Source organism: Notothenia coriiceps, unplaced genomic scaffold, assembly GCF_000735185.1.
Source record: "Notothenia coriiceps isolate Sejong01 unplaced genomic scaffold, NC01 NC01_scaffold00022771, whole genome shotgun sequence".
NCBI lineage: Eukaryota > Metazoa > Chordata > Actinopteri > Perciformes > Nototheniidae > Notothenia > Notothenia coriiceps.
Window position 1 is genome coordinate 31,489 of NW_011355472.1, and position 11,427 is coordinate 42,915.

General features: G+C 39.7%; 1 protein-coding gene across 1 annotated transcript; it reads left to right on the top strand.

The window, feature by feature from the left end:
- Nucleotides 1-749: 749 nt before the first annotated feature.
- LOC104954074 (brain-specific angiogenesis inhibitor 1-associated protein 2-like) lies at nt 750-10,616 on the top strand. Its single transcript, XM_010781127.1, has 5 exons — nt 750-945; nt 1,429-1,509; nt 1,918-2,083; nt 3,304-3,341; nt 8,782-10,616. Exons 1-5 carry the CDS (start codon nt 776-778, stop codon nt 8,924-8,926), a joined length of 600 nt encoding a protein of 199 aa, XP_010779429.1. The 5' UTR covers nt 750-775; the 3' UTR covers nt 8,927-10,616.
- The last annotated feature ends 811 nt before the right edge of the window (nt 10,617-11,427 follow it).

An 11,427-nucleotide genomic window follows, 5' to 3' on the forward strand; every position in this document is an offset into this window, starting at 1 on the left:
TATATAATCAGAAAAAAAGTATATATACAACCCTAAAAAAAGTTAATTTCAGGAATCCTTTTGAAAAGGTCAGTTAAAATGTGTAATACCAAAATAAAAAATACATCCTTAAGGATGGCAACAAATATAAACTCATTATTGAGCACTGGTATTTATATTAATATTTGTTTGAGACTTTTTGGAGCATATGATGTACCGGTACATATATTTTATTTTGCTTCTTTTTTTCCTTTTTTCATATATTTCTAAATATATTTTATTAATTAATTGACAATTTTTCAAAAGTAATTTATGTAAAAAGGGTTAGGGTAACAAGCCAAAACTTAAGCCTACGCTTTTTCAGTCCGTGTTATTATATAAATGGAAAATGACCTAACTAAAGCTTTTTTATCAAAGCAAATATTCTATATTAGGTGGTATTTCTTGAGAGTTATCACATCTAAAAGATAAAAGCCATTAAAAGAGCTATTGGAATACATATACCTGGGTGTCTCCTAACCTGTGGAGTTTATCTTATCTTATCTTTAATAAAAATAGTCCAAAGTAAGCAGGTTTCCAAGGAGATGTGATATTAAAAAGGAGAAAGGGATGTTTGAAGTAAAAATAGATATAGGACAAGGAGGAAATTTGAAAAAAAGAGATTCAGAAACTGGAGTATATGCAGCTGCTTTGGCTACACATCATGTTATACACTGTTTATTAGAGAAAGGGAGACTCAAAGCTCTCTCCCCCCCATTATCCAGCGGAGACCCGCACCCTGCCCCGGTCCAGCTCCATGGCAGCGGGGCTGGAGAGGAACGGCAGGACCCGGGTCCAGGCTATCTTCTCCCACACAGCCGGGGACAACAGCACCCTGCTCAGCTTCTTCGAGGGCGACGTGATCACCCTGCTGGTCCCCGAGGCCCGGGACGGGTGGCACTACGGGGAGAACGAGAAGACCCGGATGTGAGTGACTCTGAGCTGCAGACTGTACAGTGAGGCATAGCCAAAATAACTCACAACTCAACAGATTCTAGTTGAATTTGGTGGAAAATCATGCCATTGCTGTTTAATAAATAAATAAAAAATGGTATGTATTTATTTAGCCCAAAATAATAAAACCCATTTGTCTCCTTGAAGTTTGAACAAATCAACGAACCTGAATGACAGTGTAATAACAAAATAAATACAACAACATGTATCCCATTGACATGGTAATGTAAAATATACTTTGAAAAAAAGAATATATAATGTAAGACCAAGTTGGATATTTACCTTTACCCCCTACTTTATATAAAGTATAAATATACTAGACCTGCCGTAAGGAATATTCTGGAATTCCACGGATTCAACACATTTTTCCACCATATTTGATACATCAAAGTTGGATTTGATTCTAAAAAGTTGTATATTATTTTGCTAATATCTGGTGCCTCCTCACCCCTTCAGGCGTGGCTGGTTTCCCTTCTCCTACACCTGCGTGATCTCTGACGGGGACAGCAACTCCATGAGGCAGCTCCGAGTACACAAGTATGTTTGACTCTTGTACAAAGAGAATAAGTCATTACCTCACTGACCAATACCCAAAATCAGTTTTGTAGGCATATTTATTTGCTTTTGCATCACTTTTTATAAAATTGTATTTACCTATTGACATCTTATTTTCATGAAACTTCATTATTGACTTTTTTAATTTTATTTTACAATTATAATGATACTGGTTGTCCTGAGAGCTTATCATTTGTAAAACCTTCTTGTGAACAATTGAGAATTAAACAGCCAATAATAATAGGTACTGTCAAAAGCAACTACCCACTGATGTCTCCCCTGCAGGTAAACACCCACACGCTAACATGTTGGTCCCTGATTGGACCAAGAAGCATTCATTCAGGGGAAAACATGTTTATGTCCTGATGTTTTCCACTCCTGTGTTTCCAGCCTCCACGGGAAGAGCAGCAGCACGGGGAACCTCCTGGAGAGAGAAGACATGGCGGCCCCTGTCCCTGATTACGGCGTCCACTCCCACATGGCGGCACAGAGCGCCGCTGCGCTGCACGGCAGACAGCAACGCCCCTACAGTGTGGCCGTGCCAGGCTTCCCACAGGTGGGGGGTCCGCAAAACAAGCACAAAAACACACACTCTGACACACACCCGCACACACCCACAGATGACACACAAGCCAAGCCGTCGCACGAATCCTGGCAGAGATCAGCCCTTGTCTGTCTCAGAAAGTTTAGAAGTAGCTTTTCCCTGCGTGCTGCTGACCTGAGATATACAGGAATAGCTTTGCTTTGACAGGCTGTCTCTTCTTTTACAATACTCTGAGTATTTTTGTGCCAAAGCTAGCAGAAGATGCCCCGCTACATTAGCTTACGTAGACACAGATATCTGTTCTCGTTCACTTCACATGTCCCTGTTTACGGGAGGTTGGGATGTGGCACAGCTGAGATTGGAGAAGTTCACTCTGCTGCCCCGCTGAGGGAAGAACTTCTGACAGACAGTTGATAACAGAAGAGGACGAAGAGAGAAGGTTGCCGTGGCAATAAAGGAAGGAGGGTTAATTTTATAAAAAAGGCAAAACCAGAAGTGGACTTATGCAACACTGAACCTGTCCTTCCTACGCCTCACCTGGAACATCACATGTGGGCGAAGCTTAATTGCTCAGCAGTCATGTAACAACTTCAACTGCCTCTTCCGCCTCACAGCCTGTAGGGATGGAAACATGTCTGCTGACATTTAACACGTTTTTATTTAGGTTTATGTGCACCTGGAAGTGTCTGCAATGCTTTGAGTTGATCATTTGTAGGCCTAATTTTTTGTAGGTGGTTACAACTTCCAAAATCATTGAATTGAGTATATTTGAATACGCATTTAGGATTTATTTCACATCACTGATGAATAAGTACTAAAAATTGTCTTTTAATTATTGATTAACGGACATAACTGACCACACAAAAGTAGTAGTAGCAGTAGTTACTAACTACATGTAGGCAGATCAGACATCAAAAAGAGCAATATGTTATTTAAGTCATAATGGACAACATCATATATGTTATATGTTTTTATTGAAAGACATCATTTGATCGTTTCCAAGTGTAGTCATACAGTTTATCCGTTTTGATTTCCCAGCTTCTGTAGGAAAAGCCTTTTAAGGTCACTGTGAGATTCTGATGTATCACTTCCACCGTGTTGCTTTGCTGCCACCTGCAGGCTGCTGTGGTCATTGCACTTATCAGTTTTCTTTAAACTGTTAGAAAATTGTTTGTAATGTTGGTTTATATAATAAAATATTTCTTAAATCAATCATCTGTCTGTCTTTACAGCAAGGAGCTGAAGAGTACGAGCCCCGCTTCCCTACAAGGTAAGAACCACTTGTTGTAGTTAATATGTTTTTAATGTTGTAATGATATAAAAATCAAGTTGAATTCATGTTCAGTAAGTTCAAGCAGACAATCATCAAGATTGTGTTTTTGGTAATGGCTCTGGGATCTTCCATATTGGCCATATATTCAGTATGTTGAAAAACAGAAGAGGAGTTGAGGGATTGGGATGTTTTAAAGACCTGACCCTGATAACACACAACCAGCAGAACACACCACATTTCTTTTGTGTTTGTTTTACCTTTGTGTTCTTTTATGTTTGCATTCTCTTCCGTTTGCCCTCGTTTGATAGGATACGATAAGTAATCAAATAATATAGTGCTTATACTGCATATTGGTAGAAGACCATTTGTGTTATTGGTTAGTTTGGTTTCTGTCAAAAGCTTAAGTTGGATTAAGTTTTCTTTTTGTTAACAAAACACCCAAGCTTTGACCTCCCAGCTCCTTCTAACGCTCCACCCTTGCACCATGTCGCTTCAGTAGCGCTTCCACCTGCTAACTGCACACCCACCCAATCCCTATTAGCTCACCCTGCTTCTTATTCATGGTTAATTTATGGAATAAGTTACGTTATAGTATGGGGTTCATTTCTCATGTTGGAGGGTGGATGTAGCTCCGCCTCTCCTTGTCCCGGTTGTGTTTGCTGCTGTTTGTCCTGAGCCAGCCCACCTGGAAGTCTGCTCCTCTCTCTGTCCACAGTTCCACAGAGGGCAAATTGATTTCGACAGTGTGAGGACAGACAGACAGACACTGAGCCTGACGATGCGATAGGACTGCCCTCGCTGCCCCTCAACCAACCCCCCCCTCGAATCCTCACCCCCTCTCCCCTGCCTCCTAACCTCCAGTTTACAGCAATACACTCTCCCTGAGCCAATCAATGCAAGGAAGAAGCTTTGGTCTGTATCTCCCCCCCTCTCTGATCTCCCTTCCTCCTCCCCCCAACCCCGCTCTGAGCTAACTGGCCAACAGGGGGCCACTGGTGAAGCCGAAACCAGAACAATACAGACTGTGCCATCCGAATAATCAAAACCAATGGGATGCACATTTTCTCTGAGGAAAATGTATCTTTTGCTTGTCTTTCATGCATGTACATTTCTTTTACATATCGCTGGGGATTATATTTCCTCACCAAAAGGAACCTGATTTCCACCAATGTAAGTGCTCTCCACCAGAATGACAATGTGAAGGATATGTGAATCAGGATGTGAAATGAAGAGGATTTATCGTGTATTAAAAAAAAGGCATTACAATCGATATTTTACTGGGTCTTTCAGTATTTAACAATACTTTTAACCTTTTCATGCTGTGAGGTTTTGTATTCCTCTGACATAAGAGGCCGTGCATCACGAGAAGTGAACTGCTCATGTAAATGTGTTGTGAAACAGAGACTACAGTATGTGATGGGAATGTTAACTGTACATAAATGTGCCATACAGAAGTACTTGTCATAAAGTATCTGAGTTCATTAAAAATTGCACCTTATAAAAGTAATAATCTATATTTCTGACTCTGTGAACAAACTCACTGTAACGTTTTCAGTATCAGTCTTTGATCTTGTTGGGGGGGACACTGAGCTCACACTAAGCTAGGGTCTGGGGTCCTCTCTATTTATTGCAGTTTGTGAATGTCATTCCAAGGCTGGGTGGGGTCAACTGTCCCTCACCCCTTTATGAGATGCAAGGCTCTGAGTTGAGTGCGGAAACCATTCGTTTATAAATCAACGCAATTGTTAAAGGGGCCCTATTGTACTTTTTGGGGGTTTTCCCTTCCCTTTAGTGTGTTGTATGTTTCTTTTGTGCATGTAAATGCTCTGCAAAGCTAAAATCCCAACGTTTTTCTCCCACACAAACTCCCCCCTGCCTCCATTGGACTCCTTTGTTTACTTCCGTAACATAATTACATTATTATGTAACACTTGCGCTTCTATTGGCTAGCTCTCTAACACATTGTACATGATAGGCTAAGGGGCGGGACATCTCTAAGCGGTTGATCAATCACAACAGAGCTGGCCAGCTAACTAATCAGATCAGACCGGGCTCTGGTTTCAGACAGAAGGTGAAAGAAGGCAGTGTGAGAAAAATAAAGAGATTTTTGGCATGTCACATTGGAGGTACACAATATGAACCTGAAAATGAACATCATAGGGCATCTTTAAGTAACTTTAGTTAGAGTTGAAGCGCTTTAGTTCTGAAGCAGGTGTTACCTGAAGTTAGGGCTAGGGAATGCATTATGAGATAGGAGCCTCTCAATGGGCAGGCAGTATGAGAGAAATAAAGAGCTTTTTGAAAATTAAAGCATGGAGACATGTCCCGGTAGAGGCACTCGATACACATATACATTTTTTACAAAAATGCCAACTATTTGCTGCCTCCTGCTTCTTGGTCCAGATGTCCAAATGTCAGAGTTTGCACATTTTTTCTTTTATATTTATTCGGGTTTGTTTACTAAGATTTTTTTTCAGAATAAATAATTACATTTTGAGAAATTAATTGGTGGATTGATAATATTCTAAATATAATATTATTAAAGTTGTATCACTGGCTAGGTTAATACTTCCTTTAAAAAAAGAAAAGACAACTCTTGCTTGCGTGCACTAGATCTTTACATTTGCAAACATCTTTGTGTTTGTTTGCTCATATTATAATGTCTCGTACTGTTACACAACACAATATATATTTTAAAAGTATTATACAAATATGCTGATACATTTCTGGTTTGGAATGAGGCATCAGTAGTATCACAATCATGAAACCACATCCACCCTTTACTGCTCAGCCTCTCTGCAGCCTTGAAGGAGAGGAGTGGATGTTATGTTTGAACCTCACTCAGCCTTCTTGTTCTCTTGTGATTGCAATAAAGGCTTGATTTCCAAACTCCAGTGAGTAGAAGCATCCTGTTTTTGAAGATAGAAGAAGTGTTCTGTCTGATTCTCTCTGTGCTAAATAAAGACGCTGGTCTGCCCGTCTGTCGGTCCAGTTTATAGTCTGATCATTCTAACTGCTGTTAATAACAATATTCAGTTGAATATTGAAAATGTTATGAAGTGTTTACAAAAATCTTATCCTTACACTGTGTTGACCAAAGAGAGGAGATAAAAAATGAAAAAAATCTAATCTGATGTTTTATGAGTCTAATGAGTCTTAACATAAGTTTTTCTTCAGATTATTGAAAGAAGAAAAGGGAGTTACAGACACTTCTGTGTAATGGTTTTCAGTTCTTTCAAGAGAAATACTTTAAAACTCAAGTCAGGATGGACGCTTTTGCCATCTAAGTGTTTTCCTTGCTGCACATGTCTGCTCTGTCTTCTCTGTTTGTGTGACCTAACACCCGTCTCCCCCTCAGCTTTGCCAACCCCCCTTTTATCAATCTCTGTTTTGATGACTAGAGAGAAAAGTTGAGTGCAAACGACTGGAAGCTGCCAGTGTTTCTTCTTTCTCCACTCAAATAAGTCCAACGTATGACAGACAGACACAGTATAGCTCACCGACCACCTGTCGGCAAATCACTGCTACATCAACTGATGTTTTTATTTTAATGTAAATTAACAACATATTGCACAGAGAATCTACCAAACAGTTTAACATTGATAACCTCAAATGTAAGGGATATTTCTACTCTTAAAAAGTATGAAATACAGGAATTCAGCTGAAAATGTTTGGTTGTTTCTGTTCATTGGTTTTATTCAGAAGGCAATTATATCTCCAAAGACAATTACAATTTGTTTTGCCTCTGAAGGTCTTTTTAATTGTCTTTAATTTGCCTAGCCAAACTTTTTTATTTCTGCATCTTTCTGGCTTTTAAAAGGAATTATCTTTATTTCATAGTCATCTTAAGCATTAGGTTAAACATCATCTTAATTAGTCTTTTTATTTGGGATAATTAACAGTTATGCCAACTTACAGGCAACATAAATGCTTCGTTCAGGCTTTTAAAACTCCTCCAAGAGGATTGTTTTGCTTAATCATCTCACCCTGAGCTTGACTTACAGCATATACACAGCTGGTGATCATCCTCTTGCTTAAACCCACTAACCAGAGGCTCTACTTGCACTTTTGGTATCACTTTTCATGACAACATTTCTGGAGCTGAGTCAGTTCCCATCATAACCCCCCCCCCCTGTGCGTGTCCGTGTGCGTGCGTGTGTGTGTCCGTCCGTCCTAGCATTACTGTCATTGTGGGGACCTACATCTGTTAACACAGTCATGTGTGGGGACTAGCCTCCCTTGTGGGGACAAAATGGAGGTCCCCATGAGGGGAACCATTCATTTTAGGGTTAGATGTGTGTGTGTGTGGTAATGCTGCATATTTCAAGCCCTGACCTGCCAATGCCATTCACCCAATGTCCAGCTCTTCCTGCTGCTAGCAAAGGTATCTATTTCAACTCAACTGCGTGCGTGTATGTGTGTGTCAGATTCACATCATATCCATTTTATATGTGTCTCTCTATTTGTTGTCTTTTATATGCTTGTTTGTCTCATGTCTTGAATTGTATTAATTTCCATGTGTCTTGAATATTCTTAGGTCCCTATTTCAATGTTAACATATACATTGTGAGTGTTTGGGCTTCTGTGCACGTCCTCTTGTTTCACTTAAACATAATTAAATAGTTTATTTATATACTTCAGTAGAACATGAACAAGCAAGATCATCATTGAGTTTGACTGGCAACCTTTACAGCATTGTTTCTTAAAGTGGGGCATGCGGGTCAAGTGTGGCCCTTAGAAACATTTGAGTCAATTTCAATAATGTCTCTTCCAATATCTTGCACTTTAAACACTGCTTGCATCAAGTTTTAAAGGCTCCCAGTTGTCTCAGTCATGGTCTCATTTGCTAATATCCTGAATCCTAACACAACTTGGACTTATTAAATATGCGTACTGTAAAGCCATGTAAGAACACACTGTATTTAGAAATAACAAGTCATTGCCCTGTATAATATTAGAATATAATGACTATTGGTGTTTGAGAAAAAACTGAGTGTTGACCCATGGGGACTGTCTCTGCCTTTCAGTACCGGGCCAGATTACGCTCGCTTTTGAGTGACCGAAACTCCTCGTAAGTGACTGACCCTGGGTCTGTGGGTCTTCATGCAAACACTTCTTCTTCCAATGTCTCCATTATCACAAAAACGGCTTCTTCGTCGTGTTGGCTTTGGGTGTCGTGGAGTGGCTTTTGGGTTATTTCCTTTCTTTGTGTGATGTGATGTGACGGCACTCTGATTGTGGGGTATAAAACTGTACTTGTACATTTCAGGGAATGTATTGCATGTTTCAGCATCGTGTTTTACCTCCTTCTTTTTCTTTTGGCATGACTCATGACATTTTCTGTGATCTTTTCTAACTTTCGCATCATGCATGGTTTGCATTCAGTTTTTAAAAACAAAAACAAGCTTCTTCACTGTATTTCCTCTCTTCCTCCCAGTGATGATCCGCCCATGGAGCCGCCTGTCGAGGCCCCAGCCAAACCGCCCCTTTCTGATGATGAGGATGAAGTGGAGGAAGAGCTGCCTGATGAAGCACACTACGTCTCCTTGGAGAAGTCCTCCACCCCCCCGGGGGAGTACTGAGCCCTGCCTCAGGTTAAACTAGCTGCAGGTACATCAATGGTGCCCAACTGTACCCCCTCGCCTCAGCTCTGATTCAACAACAGAATTAAATAGTGCTACTTTAAAACAAAGAAATGACTAAGACCAGCAAATGAACGGCACAAAAAACAAATCACATGTACAGTTATCTCTGTTTTAGTTGAGAGATCATGTGATTAAAAGCTAGAATGGTTAATATTTGATCTTCCAGCAAGGAAAGCACTTTAAATTCAAATGTTCCCTGATTGTTATCCTCTTGAGTTGTATTTCTGTAAAGGCACATACTGTATATGGGTAATATAATGGACATCATTGAAGTTATTTCACTTTTTTATTTTTGGAACATAGTGTGTGGGGTGATAGGAAAATAAGTTTTCCAGCGTGGGCAACTTGGGTTCTTGGCTCATTTGCAACGTATCACTACCTAAACATTGATAACTGGCTCCTCTTGTAGACTCCATGGATCTGCAGTTGTTCTGTAAAGTCACGTGACAACATCTCTGTGCTTTTTCAAATGCAGCTTCCTCCCCTGCCTTGTCAACTGAAGGGCTTCAATGTTTGTACGCTTCACATCTTGGCAGGTGTTTCACCTTTGTAGCCTCTACTGTTCACACTGCCTCCTCACAGGGCTAGCATATCAACTGGTGTTGGTGCAGAGGTATTGCACATATTAGTCTGGACCAAAGTGGATAATCTAAAATGGAAGAGATAATCTGAAACACATAAGAGATTGTATACTAGCCAGAAATCTCCAGTATCTGTGGAATAATATTGGTCTCATTTATGGGATCAAAACTGATAAGCACACTACTCATAGTACTGTATATTCAACTATTTGTATACTCACAGGAAATCTATATTCATTAATAAGCACTGCAGGTGTTTGTACCTATAATAATGTCCTGCCGGTTTAGTGATTACATGAATATACAAGCAGTTTGTAAGGTCTTCTTAAAGAAATTATTTCATCAGGTAAATTAAATAATACAATCAATGAGTAATTGCGAGTCTTTTGTTAAGATTGGTTAAGATCACTTTGATGTAAAGTAGAGCGACCAGGATTACACTGATACAGGTTGGTATTCTATCTTGGCCGTTCTAAGAATAATGTTTTAAGGGTGTGTTCAAATGATTAAAAAAAAACATTTTTCACTTACCTCTGGTGGTATCTTCTAACGTATACAGTCTCTTAATAATTAGTGTCACTCCGTGGAGATGAATACAGTTTAATTTGTGGTTTTCACATTACTAATAAAGAACTACCACAAACAGTGTCCTGTTCAAAGAAATACATCCAATTGTGACTGTTGTCTTTGGAATAACCAGAGTGACAAGCAAACCATTTCTGTAACAGGTTGCTGTTGGAATTTTCTAAAGATGAATGGCTGTGAGCACTTCAAATTAATTTCCCTCCATTTTGTTGTTTTTAACTTTTTATGTAACAGACAATAAACTTCACAATATATCTTAACATCTGGAAAAGAGACACCAATAAAGGGAATCGGAAACTTTTTTTAATGACACAAAATAATAAAACCGGTTTCAGTGTAGCTCTCAGTGTTACATGAAGACTAACAGTGAAAATATGACTGACATTCAAACCTGTATCATGTGATTTATTGTCAAACTTTTTCTGTTCAATTTAAAATCTGAGAATAAAGAATCAAGAGTGTACCCACTTTGTGCCGAATGTCTTGTATTTACTCTTATACACGAATCAATACATTATATTTGTGTCTTTCAATATGGCATTACATCGGGTGATCAAAAGAGTCCCACATTCTAATCACTGTTAAGTTTACAAATACCTATAGACCTGTAAGGAAATGTGACGTCATCAATAGCCAGTCGTCCATCTTTGGAGGATACTAGCGACCACAACCTATTGAATTAACCTTTACGGCTAACGAAGTAGCGTAGCTTTTAACGTTTTTTTACATCGTAGGTAGGCACTGTTATGACACTGGCTGTAACAGCAACTCCTATGACCAATAAACAAACAAACATGACATGGGCCTTGAAATATTTAATATTTTTAAATTGCAATGTAGGACACTAATTCCAAACACCAAAAGGGCACCGACCTCACTAACAGTGATTGGCCCATTATTTTCTTGCTATCCTCCAAAGATGGCTGTGATGCCACAAAATAAAATGTGGTTTGTGTTCCTTATTGCAAAAATATCTATAGCAACAACATGGCCCTTTCTCATTTCATCAAATCCCCCTCCTCGACTCCTCTGTCCTCCGGTAGTGACCCGGATATGAATTTCAGCGCGCCATGTTGAAGGACATCTAATTTCTCTAAATGCACTTCGAGGACCGAGGATCGAGCGTCGAGGAGGCTCTCTGGAGGAGCTATAACCGAGGATACACTGATGGGTCCTCCACGGTCCTCCACGGCTCCTTCGCGGATGCATTTCCGGGAACAGAGATGTTTCAAAGAGTCGTGACGCACGGCCGGACTTATCTCAGCCAATGAC

Coding starts and splice junctions, on each gene's coding strand:
- LOC104954074 (XM_010781127.1), top strand. CDS start 776: ATGGCAGCGGGGCTGGAGAGGAACGGCAGGACCCGGGTCCAGGCTATC. Junction 2,084..3,303: donor CCGTGCCAGGCTTCCCACAG/GTGGGGGGTCCG, acceptor CTGTCTTTACAG/CAAGGAGCTGAAGAGTACGA. Junction 3,342..8,781: donor GAGCCCCGCTTCCCTACAAG/GTAAGAACCACT, acceptor TCTTCCTCCCAG/TGATGATCCGCCCATGGAGC.